The sequence below is a fragment of the Musca vetustissima genome, unplaced genomic scaffold (assembly GCF_032173495.1).
Source record: "Musca vetustissima isolate MV318-11 ecotype Yass unplaced genomic scaffold, APGP_CSIRO_Mvet_v1 utg10974, whole genome shotgun sequence".
NCBI lineage: Eukaryota > Metazoa > Arthropoda > Insecta > Diptera > Muscidae > Musca > Musca vetustissima.
Window position 1 is genome coordinate 34,784 of NW_026887625.1, and position 23,326 is coordinate 58,109.

At 33.8% G+C, this 23,326-nt stretch overlaps 1 protein-coding gene across 1 annotated transcript; it reads right to left on the reverse strand.

Annotated features, from left to right (window-relative positions):
• Positions 1-15,455: 15,455 nt before the first annotated feature.
• Positions 15,456-22,479, reverse strand: LOC133335246 (uncharacterized). The gene is made up of 5 exons (XM_061543538.1): positions 22,348-22,479; positions 17,124-17,331; positions 16,702-16,888; positions 16,486-16,602; positions 15,456-16,413 (listed from the first exon to the last, which is right to left on the reverse strand). The coding sequence occupies exons 1-5, from the start codon at positions 22,477-22,479 to the stop codon at positions 15,456-15,458; spliced, it is 1,602 nt and encodes a 533-aa protein (XP_061399522.1).
• Positions 22,480-23,326: the final 847 nt, after the last annotated feature.

Below are 23,326 nucleotides of genomic sequence, written 5' to 3' on the forward strand. Positions count from 1 at the left end.
ACAGTGATCCTGGCTAGCTCTATTGGTTCACCTAAAATTCAAATTGTACCAAATTTCGTACCATTTAGTACCCATAAGTATTATTTTCGTAAACTTAATCCCGACCCCCAATTCCACACCCCTACAGTGATCCTGACTCCAAATTTCATTGTTCCCGCTCTATAGGATCATTCCAGGATTCCAGCTCGATTTGTACCTCCAAATAAAATTTGTACCAAATATAGTTCCATATAGTACTTTTCGTACACATGAGTACACGCTTTCCAAACTCTCTTTATGTCGACCCTAATTCTCATCCTTAATTTGCATTCCAAATTTCAAGTTTTAAGCTCAATCCATTCACATACAGTACATTTTAGTACTTTTCCGATACTTATAGTTCGAATTTCCAAAAAGTCCTTTGCTACATCTATTCTACATTCCATCAGTGACCCTCAATCCAAATTTCAGTTTTCTAGCTCTACTGGTTCGCCAACAGTTCGGCATACTGAATACGGTGTATCAAGTTTGCTATAAATCGATTTCCATAAATTTGTCCCATTGTACGCAATCGATCCTAATTTGTTAGGATACATATGTACAATATACCCAAAGTGGTGAAGGGTATCATATAGTCGGTCCAGTCCAACTTTACTACATTCATTAATGGTTATTACTACCGCTGTTACAACCGAAAAAAGCAACAGCTAAAACACCCCAATCATAGTTGTCAATCAAATTCGTAAGGAGGCACAACACATCACAATTGGACAATAATCAAATGTCATCATCTATCGGCTGCTGGAGTCTGTTGAGCCAAATAGCTATCGGAAAAAACCTTAATTTATTACTACTAAAAATAAAAAAAAACGAAGTCTGTGATAACTGAACAGCTCACTCAGTTCTTTGGTTGCTCGAACATTTATGGCTGTCATTCAAGGGAAAAGAAGTTGGCAAGGAATTATGCACAAAGTCCACGTTGCGAGAAAAAAATGAATACATATTTGTCAGATGTTACAAAAAACGACATAGGAGATACACATATACACGAAAGCCTCACTAAAACATTGCTATCGATGTTGACGACGATAATAATGATGAATGATGGGGCATCACCGATTCGATTGAAATGCAATTTGTGATTTCTTTTTGTTTTTTTTCTGGGCTATTCTTTTGCAATCTTTTTGGTTTTTTTTATGATTTTTGTGCGTATGGAGAATGTAAAAAAAATAAGACACTCTCCTGAGGCAGATTTAGTACAGGCTTACAATTGTAACCAACTTGCCAATTTTCATTATACAAGAGGAAAAAATAAAATGCCATTTTACTGTAACGGAATACGATTGAATGTAAAAAAAAAATAATGAATCTTCCGGCAACATAGGGTAATCAGTTTTTCAAAAGAACTATACTCACTATAGAATCCCCTTCCATCATGAGGTGGGAACCTTAAAAGGTGGGTTATGTCAGAACGTAGACCCCATTTGTATTATCATCCAACGAAAGTACCAAATTATGTACAGTAAAATTTAAAGTTCGGGAAATTCCGGCAACATAGGGTAATCAGTTTTTCAAAAGAACTATACTCACTATAGAATCCCCTTCCATCATGAGGTGGGAACCTTAAAAGGTGGGTTATGTCAGAACGTAGACCCCATTTGTATTATCATCCAACGAAAGTACCAAATTATGTACAGTAAAATTTAAAGTCGGGAAATTCGACTAGGACCTTCAATATATGAAAAATGGTAATATTATGTGGAAAAACCTTATCCACTAACGCAGAATGTCAAACATCAACATATATTGAAAAATTTTTACTATGATGCCCTTTGTCCTCCAAGAACCCAAAATTCCCAAATCAAAGCCTTCAGAATGCAAACAAAAAATTTCTGGTCACAAGAACAAGTAACTTGTAGGCAACGGTTAAGTAAGTCTCAAACCCCGGAAAGGTAGAAGACAGAACGACCGTCACATTTAATATGCGTGATAAATCCGAAGAATATTAAACCGGAATATTATTCAAGTGGTCCAGAGCGTTGGGCTCGGGGGAAGTATACAAGATTCAGCCTTTAATTTTTCATCGGCCACTCACAGAATGGTCCTGGATTGATTTCACTACTCCTCCCATCGTCGAGAATCAGGTTTCCATCAGCCCAATATCAACATGGACACCGTAATATGCACAGTAATAAGATGACATTGCAGGCCATTTCTAAACATATTAGTAGAGAACTGACGTAAAACAGGTCATGCAACTGAATATTTGTGGTGACTTTTGACCTATCAAAGGCCTTAGATGCGTCAATTATGTGAAGTTTTTCAACCGTCTTAGAAATTAACAAACAAATTGTTTAAGTGGAATTCCAAACAAGGAAGTGGAAAACAAATAGAAAATTGACTAAGTTTGGGAGATTTCCCCGGAATTGTGAAACCTCTATTTCACGAAGATATATCTTTCGATATATCTATATATCGAAGATATATCGTCCCTATATATCTTTCGATTTTCATGAAATTTGGCATAGCGTAATGAATTAGGTCTAGAATGATGAGTGTTAAGTTTCGTGAAAATCGGTCCAGATTTAGATATAGCTCCCATATATATATTTTCGTCCGATTTTATGTAAATGTTGCACTAAAGTCCCTGAATATCCTACGATTTCCACGAAATTTGGCATACCGTAGTGATTTAGGTCTAGAACATAGGTGCCCATCAGTATACTTTAAAGTAGCTGCCTACTCACACGCATTGTTATGCTCTTTCATTCAGTCGTTGTTTGACAGCCAACGAATGAACACATGCTAGGGTGCGCGCACGACGTCGTGTCCACACAACTAGAAAATCAACGAAATCACACTTAGGGATAAAAGTATTTCAGTATATTTTTATTTTATTATTCAAAATGCGTTTGAGAAGGCGCAATGTTTTGTATGTTTTAAAACTTTTAAAAACAACAAAACATCACATTATCAAATATTTAATTATTTCAAGAATTAAATATTTGATAATATGACTATTATCTCAGTATATGCTACTTTATAAATTTTATTTGATTTTTGTAACATATACAATTTGTAATTCATATAAAAACATTTTTAATAATGCTTTTAATCTCTGTAATAACAAACATTAAATTCATCGATAATTTTTTTCCGACCACAAAAATGTACACACAATTTTGTTCACTACTGTTCTGTTTTCTCTCACACATACTAACGCATTTCAATTTTGGGCACCTATGGTCTAGAATGATGTGTGGTTAGTTTCGTGAAAATCGGTCGAGATTTAGATATAGCTCCCATATATATTTTCGTCCGATTTAATGTAAATGGTGTCGTCCGATTTTACACAAAATAAGAATAACCTAAAAGTTGGATATAGAATGACCTAGAAGTTGGATATAAATGCTTCATCAAGGTGGGTTCAATCGGTACAAAATTTTGTACTACGTACTGAAGTTACTATAACATAATGTGTGGTAAGTTTAGTTGAAATCGGTTAATTTTTAAATTAATTTACATAATTTTGTCCCTGGTTCTTCAAAAATTTGTAGTCTATTAGGATTCAATCGTTAGATACCACTTTGGGTACATATAGTTATATAGTCTGCCCGTCCGACTTTACCACTTTCCTTACTGATTATAAATATTTTCGTCCGATTTAAAGAAATTCTTATGTTTGTATGATTGACACGAAATTTTCCACAACGTACAAAATTGAGTGTAGAATGATGTTGTTACGTTTTGTAGAAATGCAACCATAGTCCATATATTTTTTCGATCGACTTCATGTCGATTGGGCTCCAAATAATTAACGGATGGCCGATTGAGATTTGCTTTAAGGGGACCCCCCCCCCATTCTCGGGGTCAAAATTTTTGTTGATATAATTCGAATCTACACTGATTAAAGAATGTCTCTACAAAATTTCAAGTGAAAATCTCAAGAACTCTTGAAGATATAGCCGATTTATTGTGTCAGCATCAAGTGACGGCTGAAGGGCTTCTCAAACTTTAAACGCGTTTTTCTCTAAACATTTTTTTGCAAATGGCGGGCACGATAACTCAAAAACTAATAATCCAATCGGTTCCAAATTTTGCAACGTTTCTCTGGGAGTGTATAGCTCTCGTATGAACTAGGATAAAGCCAATCGGTGAAGATCTTCCTTATTTTTTAAATTGGTTTTTGGTAAAAAATCGGCGATTTTCCAAAAATATTTTTTCAAAGGTCCGCCATTTTGTTAATTTTAGAGCGAAGTCAATAATCCTAGTTCATACGAGAGCCAGGCATCTACTCTTTCTAACACCGTTGGAATTTTCGGATTCCGATGTTCCAGTGAGGAGTTATCATGCCCGCCATCAAAAATAAGGACTTTTCTTTAATTACAAAAACAACAACAAAACAATAACAAAAATTTTTTGTAAATTATTTTTCTTCTCTTTTAAATCTTCAATTATATATCTGCAAAATTACAAACCTTAACAAGCATTTGTATTTATTTACCAGCCCATTGAAAATCTTGAAAAATTAAAATCGAGAATGGGGGGTCCCCTTAAATCAATTTACATAATTTTGTCCCGTTGTAAATGAAAAATTTCCGTTCATCAAATGCGACGTTTTTGGGATGCATCTCTCGAATGTACCCAAAGTGGTGAAGTGTATCATATAGACAGTCTCGTCCTACTTTACTTTTTTCCTTACTGGTTTCATTCTTGTTTTTCGATTGCTACAACAACAATTATAACTGAAATTATAAAAATACCCAAAATTGGAGGGATATGAGTTCTACTCCAAAATGTGGACTGATATTTTATAATTTTGTTAGGAAGATTGACGTAATGAGAGAAACCCATTTCCAGTACTAAAATTTCAAATTTTGTGAACTCTATCGTAGTTTGATCAGAATTTTGTACCGATCAAGTATATATGTATATACTTCATAGGGACTCGAATATTGCTAGTAAACAGAGGAATATTATTTCTTTCTGGTTAATTTTAATTTTACATCGATATTTAATAGTGTCGAGTATCTTGTTTTTTATCTTCCAATAAAATTTCAAACTATAGGGAATTACCAATTTCGTCTAATTTCTAAGAAACTCAAAGAAACCACCCACATAGACATACCTATCATTAAAAAACACTATGAATCGATATCGCAATGTCATGTCACTTCCGCTTCACGCATTCGTTGTCACTTATTTGAAATTTCTTGCATCCGCATTGATTTTGTCGATGGTCGAAATAGATGGAGAGGGAGACTTTGTTATTCCTTTTCGTTTCTTTTTTTCTTTTTGGATATTGAAGTCCTTGTGCTGTGTTGTGTCATTGTCAATACACATGTTCGATTCATTTGTCTTGGATGTCTGTTAATGTCCTCCTTCTTCTTCTATTTGCAGAAATGTACTCAAAAAACAGCATGGCATTCGAAAGAAGGTTTGTTTGGATGGCATGCTGTCTACCTATACGTTTCTATTTTTCTTAACCTCCATCTCCCTCCCCCATTTCTCTTTAGTCCTGTCTATTTTCGACTATTGATGATTGTGTAGTGTCTATGGCAATTTTCTTATTCGTTTGCATGTCTGTATTTGCTTATTGACATTTTACCATCATATTCTTGAAGCGATTCCGCCGTATTCAATTCGTTGTGAAGATGTGTTTTTTCGCTGGTTTCATATCGAAATTTTTTTTCTAATTCACTCACCCTCCGAGTTGGAAAGGAATTTTTTTATTCCGTTTTGAGTATTTGCTGGTCTGTAACTGTTGTCATTTCTAAATTAGCATTTATCATCAAATTGACAAACGTTATTGCCCTTCTTGTGAATGGAAAATCAGGAGGAAAAAAGGTTTCGACTTGAGAGAATTTTATGTACCCTATATACATTTTCATATTGCCGGATCTTAACTTTAATTGACTAAATTTTGACGTTTTCTATTCTCAATATGGAACGACTTTGCATGGCATTTATATAACGGTTGCATTGGATTCAGCTAATAAAAAAAAATCCTAACTAAAATTGGTGGTCGATTTCTGAATTTCCAGTATAAGTCCACGTTTTGAGTCGTCGTAATATTTCAACGACAATCGATAGATTCAATGTGGGACAAAGGAGGACAAAATATTTTATGGCAAAAATATTGTATAGTATTTGATAACCTTACGCGCATGTTTCTACTAAATTTGGGAAAAAAACTTATTCATATACATTTTAACATAGACCCATATAAAGGATCCGCCGTAATGCATCATTTTCCAAGCGATACGGCTATAATAGACATTTCAGGGATTCAATGAAATTTGGAACCAAACTCCCAAAATTGTATTGTGCACTAAATACCCAAATGTCGAATGGCGTATGTCAGGTTTGCTTCAAATTGATCCAGATCTACATATAACTCTCATACATAATTTTGATTGAATTGATATATGGGTTGCTTTAAATTGGTTAATATATGTATGTAAATCACATATTAAATTTCGTCAGATTCAATGTCAGTGGTCCTCCAAAAATGCTAGTCTGTTCTATCGACAGGATATTTTAAGTAGGAACATTTCTGTTTGTGCCCGAAATGGTGAAGGGTATCATAAAATCGGCATCGTCCAACTTTTAAGCTTTCCTTACTGGTTTCTCATGAGGTAGCATCTCCCTACCAAAAAAAAACAAAAACCAGCAATATTGACAAACGTTTCGGTATTGGTTGCATATAAAGGCCCCGCTATTATTATATATATATAGCTTTGTGCAGTCTCAAGACTTTGAAACGCCGCAAAATATTCGTCATAGACCCACCTTTAAACATACCTAGGTGAGTCGATGTAGACAAATGTATCCGTCTGTCCATTATAATTTGTAAACACGATACAGGCCAATGTTATGGATCAATCTTCACGAAATTTTGCATGTGGGATGGGTTCTGGCCAATGAAGTCCCCTATTGTTTTTGGTAAAAATATTGAGGGGATAAAATGGACCAAAAACTTTATTTTTTCTGATTTTGTGGTTGGTTCAGAGGCCGCAATTTTGGCGTGAATTTTTACATGGAGAAGGAGATCGGGCCATAGAATAAGCATGCCTGTCAAAGATCAACTGGAAATTGGCTTTTGTGTGAAAAATGAAAAAATATTTGCCCCTGAAGGACTTATACCCGAGAAGTTGATAGTATATCCAAGAGCAGTGATAGACCTTTAAATTGATACCAATTATATTGTCGGATGTTGAAGTTACACCTAAATATTTACAGGTACTTCCGTATTCATATATTATTTAGTAACCCATTACGACACTAGACGGCGAAAATATTGCGCTGATCGCTTTGAAATTTTCGATGAGGATCCAGGTATGGTCAAGGACAACGCCTATAGTTTTCCGTGATGATCAGATAATAATATTGGTATGAAGTGGACCGAAAACTTAATTTTTTGTGTTTTTCGAGTCGATCTATAGGCCACAACATTACAACACAACCCACGGTGAAGGGAATCCGGACAAGTAATTAGAAGGGTTGTACTGAATATTAGTAATATTTGTTGACCTCTAGTCGGTTAAGAGAGTGCAAAAATTTCCCAAGCTCGGAATATAGAGACACAGAAAGTTATATTTTCCAGGAAGTTGCCGGCCGTCAGACTATACTGCTCCGCTCACTGGTTTATTTTTTCACTCTGTAATCGCAGTAGCCAATTTTGAGCACAAATAAACTATTTTTGTGTTATGTGATTTTTTTTTAATTTTCATAATTTATTGTCAGTTTGTGAAAAAAATATTATAATTATATTTGAAGAGAAATAAGAATAATTGCTTGTGGGTTGGATACAATGGAATTAAAGACACGCAAAAACGACATAAAGTTTCAAGAGGCCAAAGCAAATAGTATTTGCGAGAAAGATGCTCAAGAAAATAATTGGAAATCATAATCTTGGTGAAGATGTCACAATTTTGATATGAAATTTCCTATCCTCGATTATGTCAGATGCTGTTAAAATTCGAGGGTTAATTTCTCAAACTCCTTAAGCAACCTAAACGCAGAAGCGTTATCTCAATGTTTCGAAAAGAAGAAAAGTTACATGGGAAATGTTCCGTCGTGTGGCTCAGTATTGGGTAAGTACTACAAAAAGGGTATTGTTATATGCCATATTGTTACGCTTTGAAATTTTTAACCATTTAAAAGTAGAACTACAATGTTTTCGGCTTCAAAGTGTGGATAAAAGATCGTCATTAAGTTGTCTGGTAAATCTGTGAGTACCACCCCACATCCTTAAAAGATTGCAATGATAGAAAGCTGACAGTTCCGTTGGAAAAGAATATAAACTTTTTTCAATGTCGTGTCACATCGTGTATTAAAATTTTTTTAAAATCTTCAGATCGATAAATACATAAGATTTCAAGCAAATCTATGTCCAAACTAAACATACCAAACATCGACTAATAACGAACATTAAAAAACATTGTACTAGCAAGCAATAAGTGGAAAATTTTAAGCACAAAAAACGTTGTCGTCACGCTTCAGTTTGGCTACTACTTTTTCCGTCTCGGTACTCTGTTTGTCTTTTTCTTCATTTAAACATACAAAAATTGTTCGCATTGTATCTGTCTTTTTTGTCGTCTCCTTCTGCTATTTTGGCAGACAGTCTCGATGCATTGACATTTTTATCATCATTTGTCAATCAGCGGTTATTTATCATTATCGTTAAATGTTTGTTGCCTGTTATGGCATTTTGGTTTCTCTCATCAATATGCAGGATATGCGACATTGTTGTTGTAGTTTATTTCCATCATAACCATCGGCCCGCCCACCAAACTCAGAGACACAATGATTTTTTGGACAATTTGATTGTCAGGAAATTTCAAATTTCTTGCATTGACAAGGAGGCGAGGAGCAGGAAATATGGTTATAAAATAACATAATGGCCAAATCGGCTCTTGTAATTATGGATGCAAGGACAAAAAGGGAATATTAAGTTAGCGCGGCGGGACGGGATATGACATATAATTTCTGTAAATGTACGTGTATAGTTGGTATAATGGAATTGGAAATGGTTTTATTTATTTCATTTTCCAGCATAAAATACTATGGAACCTAAGTCCTGAATAATTTATACCACTAGTTTGCTGGACCATGCAAGAACACTGTAGTCTCTTTTATATTAAACTAAGAGCAGATTTTTAAAAAATCTCTCACACCTGACATGCTGCAATATTGCTTTATGACTAATCTGAAACCTTAAAAGGACATTTATTAAACCCTTCATCAGCAAATGCAATAAATATCCTTTAGGACAAAATAATATAGGAAAAATGCATTAACTTCATGCTCCCCATTACTTCTCAACACCAATACATTTAAAACTGTATTTATATTTCACCCTATCCCGTCCACAAGCACCCCAAGGAACCAGTATTGATAAAGGTGTTTTTGTGGGTAGGTGTGTGTGTGTGCGTATATTTGCCATACATTTTTGTCATAATTTTTGCCAGTTAAAGCCTTATTAGCATTTATATTGTTTTGACCATTACCTTTTTAACTCATAATTTTTAAGTGTTGTACAGTTTAGCGACAGTGTTCCTGACAGTAGTGCAACATGGGTGTTACAGTACTGGGCGAAGTTATTAATAATGCTAACATTTAACAATGCAGCAACTACAGTTACTTCCTCACGAATTTTTAAAAGTTTTCAGCCAGGACTGCCTATTCGGGCAAATTCACTGGAGTCCAAAAATCGTAACTACGTTGCCAATACCTTTGTGATCTTTAATTGGTCATTATAAAGGCATGTGGTCTCTATACAGCCCAATTGGTCATTATAAAGGCCTGTGGTCTCTATACAGCCCAATTGGTCATTATAAAGACCTGTGGTCTCTATACAGCCCAATTGGTCATTATAAAGACCTGTGGTCTCTATACAGCCCAATTGGTCATTATAAAGACCTGTGGTCTCTATACAGCCCAATTGGTCATTATAAAGACCTGTGGTCTCTATACAGCCCAATTGGTCATTATAAAGACATGCGGTCTCTATACAGCCCAATTGGTCATTATAAAGACCTGTGGTCTTTATACAGCCCAATTGGTCATTATAAAGACCTGTGGTCTCTATACAGCCCAATTGGTCATTATATAGACCTGTGGTCTCTATACAGCCCAATTGGTCTTAATAAAGACCTGTGGTCTCTATACAGCCCAATTGGTCTTAATAAAGACCTGTGGTCTCTATACAGCCCAATTGGTCTTAATAAAGACCTGTGGTCTCTATACAGCCCAATTGGTCTTCTCTATACAGCCCAATTGGTCTTAATAAAGACCTGTGGTCTCTATACAGCCCAATTGGTCTTAATAAAGACCTGTGGTCTCTATACAGCCCAATTGGTCTTAATAAAGACCTGTGGTTTCTATACAGCCCAATTGGTCTTAATAAAGACCTGTGGTCTATACAGACCAATTGGTCAGTATAAAGACCTGTGGTCTCTATACAGACCAATTATAAAGCCCAATTGGTCTTTATAAAGACCTGTGGTCTCTATACAGCCCAATTGGTCCTTATAAAGTCCTGTGGTCTCTATACAGCCCAATTGGTCCTTATAAAGTCCTGTGGTCTCTATACAGCCCAATTGGTCCTTATAAAGTCCTGTGGTCTCTATACAGCCCAATTGATATCTATAAAGACCCATGGACTCTATACAGTCCAATTGGCCTGTATGAAGAAGACCTTTGGTCTCTATACAGCCCAATTGGCCTTTATTAAGGCCTGTGGTTTCCATACAATCAATTGTCCTTTATAAAGACTTGTGGTATCTATGCTGACCAATTGACCAGAATAAATACCTGTAGTCTCTATACAGACCAATTGACCATTATAAAGTGGTCTCTATACAAAAAATTGGCCTTTAAAAATTCCCTCCCGAAGAGATAAACTAATAGAAGAACAATTTCAATACCCGCAACAGTATTCCCCTCTTTCTTGTTGTCACTTTTTTGTATTTTTTCCATTCTAATTTACTTTTGATATAACTTTTTTTTCAAACATTGTCGTTCGCCTCACAGTTCATAGTGTTGGCGTTCTAGTACGCCGGGATGTAATAAGAATTATTTATTAACGGCATTATTTTTTATGGCCTCTACTGGTGTTGGCTGCTCTCTCGCTAGCTGTGTCGTCTGCCACTGACAGTGAGAAAATATTCAGTATTTTTTTTTAGGATTTTTTTGTTGTATTTTTGTTTATTCACCAACATTCGCAAACGCTACGACAGGAATGGGACTCGGAAGTTTATATCAAATTTATACAATTAGTTGCAGCCATGAAAGAAAAATAATTTCTAGGTGGTAATAAAAAAATAAACTGATAATCGATGCTATTATTTAATAAAAAAAGGACTAATTAACAATTTTAGACGATAAGGATGGTCACAATTTATATTTTTTTTTTTAGATGATAGGAGGAGATATTGTTTTACACTCATACATACCTTGGGGAATAATAAATTATAATCGACTAATTAATTGGAATATTTATTATTTTGTTCATAAAATGTATTGTATTAATATATTGCTTGGAATGTATTCGTAGATTGAACAATCGACTCTAAAAAATACAGACGAAGCGAATATAGAAACAGTTCTATAATAGTCGTGGATTTATTTATATAGGCGTGAATTTTTTAAAAATATTTTTTTCAAGGGTCATAATAGGCATGGTATTATAATTTTAAAATTGCTGCTGCAGCGACATACGATGCTGCTGACCACCAATTAAATGAAACACGGACGATACGGGGTTCTTGGCAGACTTTATTACTTATACACAGCCTTTACAAGACTTATTAACACTGGCGTAACTTTATACACGGGCTGACTGCTTACTACAAACTGGTATACGTTACTTTATAAACTGGCATCCTCTATCTAGTTACATTTCCTTATATATATTCTTATCTTATTCTAGAACCTTCTAACTCTAGATATTTCTTATTCTAGATAATTCATAATGATTACTTACATCACTATCCTTTCATTTAAAATAACCATATATATTTATTGTAACTTATCATTGTAGGGATCTCTACTTACATAAAATATATGTGTTGCCAATTAACTAATCAATCACAATATTCAAAACATGGATTTATTAAAAATATTTTTTCAAGGGCCATAATAGGCGTGGATTTATTAAAAATATTTTTTTCAAGGGCCATAATAGCCGTGGATTTATTAAAAATATTTTTTTCAAGGGTCATAATAGGCGTGGATTTATTAAAAATATTTTTTTCAAGGGCTGTAATAGGCGTGGATTTATTAAAAATATTTTTTTCAAGGGCCAAAATAGGCGTGGATTTATTAAAAATATTTTTTTCAAGGGCCATAATAGGCGTGGATTTATTAAAAATATTTTTTTCAAGGGCCATAATAGGCGTGGATTTATTAAAAATATTTTTTTCAAGGGCCATAATAGGCGTGGATTTATTAAAAAATTTTTTTCAAGGGCCATAATAGGCGTGGATTTATTAAAAATATTTTTTTCAAGGGCCATAATAGGCGTGGATTTATTAAAAATATTTTTTTCAAGGGCCATAATAGGCGTGGATTTATTAAAAATATTTTTTTCAAGGGCCATAATAGGCGTGGATTTATTAAAAATATTTTTTCAAGGGCCATAATAGGCGTGGATTTATTAAAAATATTTTTTCAAGGGCCATAATAGGCGTGGATTTATTAAAAATATTTTTTTCAAGGGCCATATTAGGCGTGGATATATTACAAATATTCTTTTTCAAGGGCCATAATAGGCGTGGATTTATTAAAAATATTTTTTCAAGGGTCATATTAGGCGTGGATTTATTACAAATATTCTTTTTCAAGGGCCATAATAGGCGTGGATTTATTAAAAATATTTTTTTCAAGGGCCATAATAGGCGTGGATTTATTAAAAATATTTTTTTCAAGGGCCATAATAGGCGTGGATTTATTAAAAATATTTTTTTCAAGGGCCATAATAGGCGTGGATTTATTAAAAATATTTTTTTCAAGGGCCATAATAGGCGTGGATTTATTAAAAATATTTTTTTCAAGGGCCATAATAGGCGTGGATTTATTAAAAATATTTTTTTCAAGGGCCATAATAGGCGTGGATTTATTAAAAATATTTTTTTCAAGGGCCATAATAGGCGTGGATTTATTAAAAATATTTTTTTCAAGGGCCATAATAGGCGTGGATTTATTAAAAATATTTTTTTCAAGGGCCATAATAGGCGTGGATTTATTAAAAATATTTTTTTCAAGGGCCATAATAGGCGTGGATTTATTAAAAATATTTTTTTCAAGGGCCATAATAGGCGTGGATTTATTAAAAATATTTTTTTCAAGGACCATAATAGGCGTGGATTTATTAAAAATATTTTTTTTCAAGGGCCATAATAGGCGTGGATTTATTAAAAATATTTTTTTCAAGGGCCATAATAGGCGTGGATTTATTAAAAATATTTTTTTCAAGGGCCATAATAGGCGTGGATTTATTAAAAATATTTTTTTCAAGGGCCATAATAGGCGTGGATTTATTAAAAATATTTTTTTCAAGGGCCATAATAGGCGTGGATTTATTAAAAATATTTTTTTCAAGGGCCATAATAGGCGTGGATTTATTAAAAATATTTTTTTCAAGGGCCATAATAGGCGTGGATTTATTAAAAATATTTTTTTCAAGGGCCATAATAGGCGTGGATTTATTAAAAATATTTTTTTCAAGGGCCATAATAGGCGTGGATTTATTAAAAATATTTTTTTCAAGGGCCATAATAGGCGTGGATTTATTAAAAATATTTTTTTCAAGGGCCATAATAGGCGTGGATTTATTAAAAATATTTTTTTCAAGGGCCATAATAGGCGTGGATTTATTAAAAATATTTTTTTCAAGGGCCATAATAGGCGTGGATTTATTAAAAATATTTTTTTCAAGGGCCATAATAGGCGTGGATTTATTAAAAATATTTTTTTCAAGGGCCATAATAGGCGTGGATTTATTAAAAATATTTTTTTCAAGGGCCATAATAGGCGTGGATTTATTAAAAATATTTTTTTCAAGGGCCATAATAGGCGTGGATTTATTAAAAATATTTTTTTCAAGGGCCATAATAGGCGTGGATTTATCAAGGCGTGGATTTATTAAAAATATTTTTTTCAAGGGCCATAATAGGCGTGGATTTATTAAAAATATTTTTTTCAAGGGCCATAATAGGCGTGGATTTATTAAAAATATTTTTTTCAAGGGCCATAATAGGCGTGGATTTATTAAAAATATTTTTTTCAAGGGCCATAATAGGCGTGGATTTATTAAAAATATTTTTTTCAAGGGCCATAATAGGCGTGGATTTATTAAAAATATTTTTTTCAAGGGCCATAATAGGCGTGGATTTATTAAAAATATTTTTTTCAAGGGCCATAATAGGCGTGGATTTATTAAAAATATTTTTTTCAAGGGCCATAATAGGCGTGGATTTATTAAAAATATTTTTTTCAAGGGCCATAATAGGCGTGGATTTATTAAAAATATTTTTTTCAAGGGCCATAATAGGCGTGGATTTATTAAAAATATTTTTTTCAAGGGCCATAATAGGCGTGGATTTATTAAAAATATTTTTTTCAAGGGCCATAATAGGCGTGGATTTATTAAAAATATTTTTTTCAAGGGCCATAATAGGCGTGGATTTATTAAAAATATTTTTTTCAAGGGCCATAATAGGCGTGGACTATAACTGGAACCTCATGGAAAATTTCAAAGCGATCAGCGCTTAATTCCGCCCTCCAGTGTGGTAATGGCTCTATGTCCTTCAGGAGTAAATGTATACGTCACAGAATACAAATTTTGTAATTTTTCACACAAAAGTCAGGATCCATTTGACCCGCTGAACATTAACCGATCTTTATCAAAATAGGCATGCTTATTCTTTGACCCAATCCCCTTCTCCATGTTTGGGTCATAACTGCGTCCTCTGGAGCGACCAGAAAACCCGACAAAAATTAAGTATTTGGTGCACTTCATCCCCTAAATATTAACCGATATTTTCCAAAAACAATAGGGGTCTTTATTGGGCCGAACCCATCATACATGCAAAAACAAGTTTGGTGAAGATTGGTCCATAACTGTGGCCTGTATCGTGTTTACAAATTATAATGGACAGACGGACGGACACATCGACTCAGCTAGTCGAGATATGACGATCTGTATACTTAAAGGTTTGTCTAGGACCAATATTTCGTGGCGTTACAAACTCTTGGAGCTTCACAAAGCTATAATACCCTGACAACATAGTTGTGTAGAGTATAGAAATGTTCAATGCTATAAAAGTTTAGTTTTTTAAATATTTTTAAAGATTTTTTACAACAAAAATAGATTTTTGTGGTCGCCTCTGATTTTTAAGAATATTTTTTATTTATTTACTGATTTTATTTTTACATTCTACACAATCCCCTTAATAAATATATAACGAATTCTAATGATTTTTCTGAGACAATATCTTCAATAATTCTCTGGCTTCTTTCTTAATTAATTTACCATTTAAATTCTGAGGTAACCTGTCAACAAAGTAGGCTCCGGCATTGAGATGTTTATGCGGTGACACCAGGCGTTTCTTGACATGTTCGATAATATGTCGCTCCTTTAAAGTACACCCCTCAGCCAATACTACCAAAGCTCCCGCCAAATCACCATCGGTTTCATTAACCATAGATACCACACAGACATCACGAACCCCCTGCAGCTCAGCAATGACTCCTTCAATTTCATTTGTTGAAAATTGCATGCCTCTATATTTCAAAATTTCCTTTTTACGATCGACAATAAATAAATCATGCTCATCATCTACATAACCCAAATCTCCACTGTGGAACCATCCCCGACTATCAAAGGCCTTTTCAGTTTCAAGGGGGTTATTGTAATAACCATTCCATGGATGAGGCATTCTGATTACAATTTCTCCAATTTCATTTGGGCCACAATGCTGCCCGTCATCGGTAACAATGGCCATTTGAAGATTATTGAATAATTTTCCCACTGAATTGAATTTCCGTTTTTCCAATCTTTGGGTTATTGGACCCATTTCTGTGCTGCCATAACAAAAGCCAATTTGTGCACTTTCAGTACATATTTGTATTAATTTTTCCGAATTTACTTCACTCAGCGTCGAACCACCAAATGTTATGGCTTTCAAGTGTTTTAGAGATTCGCGGGATACATTCGGATGCTGAACCAATGCAGCAACGTAGCGGGATGATAGGAAAGCTGTAGTAATTTTGTATTTATGAAGAATTTCCAAGAAGTGACCTGCTTCAAAACTTTTGTTAAATATTATCCTTGTAAAGCCTCGTATACAGCTGCTGTAAAGGAAAAATATGCCGGTAATCCAATCAATACCACTGGATATGTAGAGAACGCTGTCATAGTTATTGACCCTGGAAATTTATTTGAGATTATCAGAAAAGTTAAAATAGAATAGAATATAGACATATATAAGGGAATCTTACCAATCGTGTATGAGGAACAGTGAAGATGAAATGCAAACGGCTTTAGGCTTGCCAGTTGTCCCCGAAGAACAAAGAATTGCTACGGTTTGATGAATTCCCTTGGATAACTTTACAGGTCTGGAAAATATTTAAAACCAGTAAAAAGTCGTTATGTTAGGTTTGGCATTTGACTCACTCGGATCATTCTACTTTAAAAAATGCAGTTTGGGGACTTACCTATATGAATTTTCGGTTGTTGTAACTTCCAATAGATCTTCAATTTTGGTTACACCTTTTACATGTCCCGATAACGTATACAACTTAGTCCTAAACGAACTTGATGCCTTTTGTAATAATTCATAGTTATCTCCATCGCAGAATATTAATTTCGGTTTGGTTATATTTAAACAATGGGAAATAGTGTCTGAAAATAGATTAAAATTTTATTTTTTGTAAAAAGAAAAATAAAAATTTTTCGATCTCAAATTGGTTGGAACTAGTTTGGCCCAAAGAACCTTGGTGTTTGAAACGAAATTTCGACGAGGCATATTTTTGAAGTAGCAAAGTGTATATACTCTCATTTGCCATAAGCCTGAAGTTATAATAACGGGATTTTATTTGTAACTATAAACAATTGCCCTAACGTCGCGAAAACTTACCCAAGTCCAATTTTGGATTAACTGTATGTATTGGTGTACCATTAAACAGACAACCCAGTACGGCGGGTAGGACATATGTCGTATTGCTAGCCACAATGCTTATAACATCGTTCTCGCTCAACTGTAGTTTTCTCAAGTGTTGTGCTATGCGTATGCCCCAGAGTAATGTTTGCTGACTCGTTACTTTGGTATTATTTGTATCATCGATCTGAAATTAAAGCAAATAATACCCCATATACAATTGTAAGACATGTACCAGAGGGGATGGGACTATATAACCGATATTTAAGGTGTGCCAAGTTCGAATCAAACAAGATCACGATTCGCCTTGGACATGTCAAACCAGTAAGGAAAGTAGTAAAGTCGGACGGGACGACAATATGATACCCTTCACCACTATGTGTATATTAAACAGGACTATTAACATTAAATTGGATGAAATAAAATATGTGATATATATCTAAATGTGAATCTACCTAGATCTACGTAATTCTATGCTCAATTTTGTACATTCAGCAACATTTCAGACAATCTGACAAGCATGAGGAGTTTGATGCACCATTTACTTCAAATCGGACGAAAATATATATGGAAGCTATATCCAAATATGAACCGATTCCAACGAAACTTGTCACAGGTTAGGTTATACTAATTTCAGTACGTTTTGTTCCTATCCTATTGATTCCTTGGTGTGTCAATTACTTAAAATCAATCTATAATATAAGGGAGCTGTATCTAAATCTCAACCAATTTTCACGAAACTTGTCACACATCATTCTGGACTAAATTCAGTACGCTATGCCAAATTTCGTGCATATCAAAAGCTATATGTGGACTTTGGTGCACCATTTACATTAAATCGGACGAAAATATATATGGGAGTTATATCTAAATCTTGACCGATTTTCACAAAACTTGACAGACATCACTCTACGCTCAACTCAGTACGTTATGCCAAATTTCGTGCAAATCGAAAGATATATAGGGACTTTGGTGCACCATTTACATGAAATCGAACGAAACTATATATGGGAGCTACATCTAAATCTGAACCAATTTTCACGAAACTTTGCACACATCATTCTAGACTTAATTCAGCACGCTATGCTAAATTTCGTGCAAATCGAAAGATATATGTGGACTTTGGTGCACCATTTACATTAAATCGGACGAAAATATATATGGGAGCTATATCTAAATCTTGACCGATTTTCACAAATCTTGACAGACATCACTCTACGCTCAACTCAGTACGTTATGCCAAATTTCGTGCAAATCGTAAGATATATAGGGTCTTTGATGCACCAATTACCTTAAATCGGACGATAATATATATGGAAGCTATATCTAACTCTGAACCGATTTTCAAACAAATGAGCTGTGCCAAATTTCATCCAATTCGGATCATAAATGCGACCTGTACTTTGTTTACAATTTAACATGGACAGACAGACGGACGGACGGACATGCATAAATCGACTAAGAAAGTGATTCTATGCATATTCTCAAAAGGAACCATGGATCTATCTCGATTATTTTTGCCTGTTACAAACATATGTATTTCCGTGTTTAAGCATAACCACGAAAGGAGGGTTGCAGACGATTTTAATTATTTTCACTCATGAACCTCATAATTATTTTCAGTGTGAACCTCATAGTATGGTCACAGATATATTTTTTGATAAACGACTCCAGCATTGATACACAGAAAAAAAAATTGTAACCATTTGATAAAAAAATTCAAAAATCCAATTAAAATTCGATTGATTTTTCGCCGATAAAAATAAAGGTCATATTTACAATCGCCGATAAAAAAAATTGTAATCCCATTCGAAAATATTTTGATAAAACAATTCTCATATATACTAAAAATTTTGTTGAATTTTATTTTGTTAATCGATAAAATATTTTTCATATTGACAATCTTGTTTATCAAATTATTATTATTATTTCAAATTAAATTTCTTGTAGTACGATACAAAACCTTTTAAACAGCAATTGCCGATTTTTACCCTTATTATTACAGCTCTCCCACAAAAACACTCCAAATTTTCAGTATTTTAACGACTTTAAACTAAATGTGTAGCTCTATACCGAATAAAAACTTATATTTGTTATCCATCTTTTACAATCTATTCAACAAAGTACTTTGTAATAACGTAATAAAAAATAATATGGCATATTACAAAAAAATTATTAAAAATTGTCCAACAAATTTAATAATTTTTTTGGTCAAACTCGTTTGTTGATGGTTTTTTTGTGAATTGTTGGTGTTTGATAAACATTTCCGACTACGTTTGAAATATTTTATCGACATCTTTTTGTCGAACGCTGATGAAGCTTTTAATCAAAAATTTCGGGGTGGCTTTTTTTCTGTGTATGTTTATGTGGTGATACCAGGCGTTTCTTGACATGTTGAATAATATGTTACTCCTTTAAAGCACACCCATTAGCCAATACGACCAAAGCCCCCTCCAAATCACCTACATAAATATACTGGCATTATTCAATAAAGCGTATCGAAATCTAAGCATTCCTTTAGAGTATTTCCCACCTTCGAGTTTTAATTTCAAACATTTACTTATAATTGGAATTTTTTATTAATATTTAGTAATTCCTGCAATTTCTGGTACATTCGAACCATTATTTTTAAACCCTCCACCATAGTTGGAGGGTATATTAATTTTGTCATTCCGTTTGTAACTCATCGAAATATTCATTTAAGACCGTATAAAGTATATATATATTTTTGATCAGTGCGTTATTTATACTCTTTCGAATCGATCATAACGATCTAAGTTTTGCAATGAAAAGATCAGGGTAAAATTCTAAGACGATCTAGCCATGTCCGTCCGTCTGCTGTAATCACGCCATCTTCTGAAGGAATTGATATAGGGTGCTGACATTTTGCATAGGTTTGTCTTTTGTCTGCAGACAGATGGGATATATCGGTCCACGTTTAGGCATAGCTCCCATATAACGGTACCCCCGATTTTCCCTATTTTGCAGTTCTTGAGTACGCTTTTCAACCGAATTCGCTGAAATTTGGTATATTGGGTTCCTATTGTACACTAAATATATTCACTAAAAATTATGAATATAGGTCCACTTTTTCTGGTTGTCCCCATATAACGGTACCTCCTAATTTTCAGTATTTTGGGGGTTTTGATTTATGGTCTATGGTTTACATTATGATTTACATAATCGATTTGTAGAAATGTCGGTGTAGGTCCACTTTTTGGTATTTTCCATATATTTAATTTCAAGTACCTGTCAGGGTATCCAAAGTTATCCAAGGATGGTATCCAAAGTTCGGCCCGGCCGAACTTAACGCTTTTTCACTTGTCTTTATTAAGGACGACTTTCCAAATGTTAGTACAAATTGTTGCCAATGTTGTTATCTGTAACTAAATCGAACTTGTTTAAATTTTTGTAAGTAAATAACAGCCGAACTTCTTATAACATCCACCACGTGTGTGCATTTTAAGATTCCTCAAATCGTCGAAACGTTTATATGGGAACTATATTATTGCATTATGCCCTAAAAATGTACCCAAAAGCATAAAAATCCCGAATTTTGAGTGTTACTGTAATGAGGCTATACCAGAAAGTTCACCGATATGTCCCATGAGAGTAATTAAAATTGATGTGCAAAATTCATACTGCAGGTATTTTTTATACCATCCACCACAGTATGTAGGGTATATTAATTTTGTCATTCCGTCTGTAACTCATCGAAATATTCATTTCCGTTACTATAAAGTATATATATTCTTGATCAGGGTAAAATTGAAAGACGATCTAGCCATGTCCATCTGTCCGTCCGTCCGTCTGTTGTAATCACGTTATCTTCTGAAGGAATTGAGATATATCGCTAAAAATTTTCATAGGGTCTTTTGTCTACAGGCAGGTCAAGTTCGAAGATGGGCTACATCGCTCCACGTTTAGTCATAGCCCCCATATAAGGGTACCACTCAATTTTTGCCATTTTGGGGTTGTTAAGCGCGTTTTTCAACCGAATTCGCTGAAATTTGGTACATTGGGTTCTTTTTGGGTTCCATGTCTCCACCAAAAATTATTAATATAGTTCCATTTTTCGGATAGCCCCCACAAAATGACATCCCCAATTTTCGGTATTTTGCTGAAATTTGGTACGTTGAGTTATTTTTGGATACCAAAGGTCTCCACTACAATTTATAAATACCGGTCCACTTTTTCTGGTAGCCCCCATATAACGGTATTTTGGGGTTCTTGATCGCGTTTTTCAAACCGAATTCGTTGAAATTTGGTAAATTGGTTATATTTGGGTAACAAATGTCTCCACTACAAATTATAAATATCGGTCCTTTTTTCTGGTAGCCCCCATATTTGGAATTTTTGGTCGCATATGGTAACAAATCTTCCTACCAAAAATTATTAATATTCTTCCAATATAACTTCTTATATTAAAATAGTTAGCTGATTAGTTCCATGTGTAGGGGTTGTCCCCATATAGGCGTTTTTACCATAGTATAGGGGGAATGTCGTTACTCGAAATAGTCAGTTTTATCCTGCAAATTATTTAATTTTAAGACGATTTAGCCATCGTTTGTAATCATACTGCTTTCGTGATAAAAAATTCGAACCTGACGATAATGAAATATATCGGCCAGCATTTAGGCGTCTCCACCATATAATTATACACCCCTGAAGGAAAGAATTGGGACACAAAACAAAAATATTGGTTTCGAAATTGACATTTGTCGGTCATTAATTAGTCATAGGCCTCATATAATTGTAACCCCAAATATTCGCTAATTCCTACACTATGTAATCTAACATTGTAATCTAAATTGCAGTAGTTTGAGGATAGTATTTTCTACCGTGCGTTATTATTATAAGTCCACACTTTGGGGTTTTCATTAAAAATTGTTAAAATTTTTATTTGGTGTACACAATGGTTTACATGTAGAATTATTGGTATAGGTTCACTTTTTGGTATGTTCTCTATATTTTCATTTCAAGTATTTGTCATGGTGGAGGGTATCCAAAGTTCCGAACTTAATGCTTTTTCACTTGTTTATATTTTTATGACAAAAATTATAACGTATGAAACAAAAGTTTACGCATTTCACAATAAACCAAAACTCAGCTACAACGTATGTTAATTTGTCGTCCAGAGATCGATAAATATTCTGTATTTGTTTCACTTTATATAAATAACTGACCAACACCTGCAACGAACCTGTATCACTTTATTGGGAAAATTTTGCAATTGTTGATAGACAATTTGTCCCAATGATGTACTCTCACTATAAATGGGATCTTCTCTTTCACTAGACCATATTTTATTAACTTTATCGTAGGTAATACTCATATTTCCGCAATCGAGATAACCGTTTCCAATGCTACTTAACCTATTGACGAATCACAACTAAATCTACTTCAATGCAATTTTGCCCTTTTTTAAAACAATGCATTTGCACATGCAACCGCACACAATTAAGTAACATCTTGTAAATAAGGAATGCAATGAATTGCATTCATAAATAAATAATAACACATTGTTGTGTTCGTTATTATACGGTTCTGACATTTATGGGCATTTATCTTGCGTTTCGTTTCGTCACTGCAAACCGATTTAAATTCACTTGCGTTCAACTGGTTTGTTATCCAAGTTGTAAAACAATTTTATCTCATGCGATTTTAATTGGATGCACATTTTATGAGAAAAATAAGTGAAACTGTCATATCATCATTATAGGCTGCATACGTTGGGAGCAAACAATTATTTTTTACACCGAACAAATCGTTACGACTTACTTGACTATACACGTTTCCACGTGTTACAATATAAATTATTTCAAATGATGTGGTTGATATTCCTAATATGTTAACATTAACAAAAGGGCTAATTTGAAACGCACAATCATGAGTGCATTTCAAATTGCATTCGTGATTTATTAAAATCATTTTAATATTTAATTTGTTATATTTGTTTAAATTTCAGATTATGGTTTTAAAGATTTCATTGCAAATCATAGCACCCATTTTGTGTGGTAATAATTTGAAACAAGTTTCCCCACAGATGATTATTATTTGGGGAAACTGTAATTATTCATCACGCTGTTATTAGGGGATATTAAACAATTGATTCCAAAATACCACTTAATGAACTTGTCATAATATAGAATTAGAGACTAGCGAATTACTACGCTTTAGAA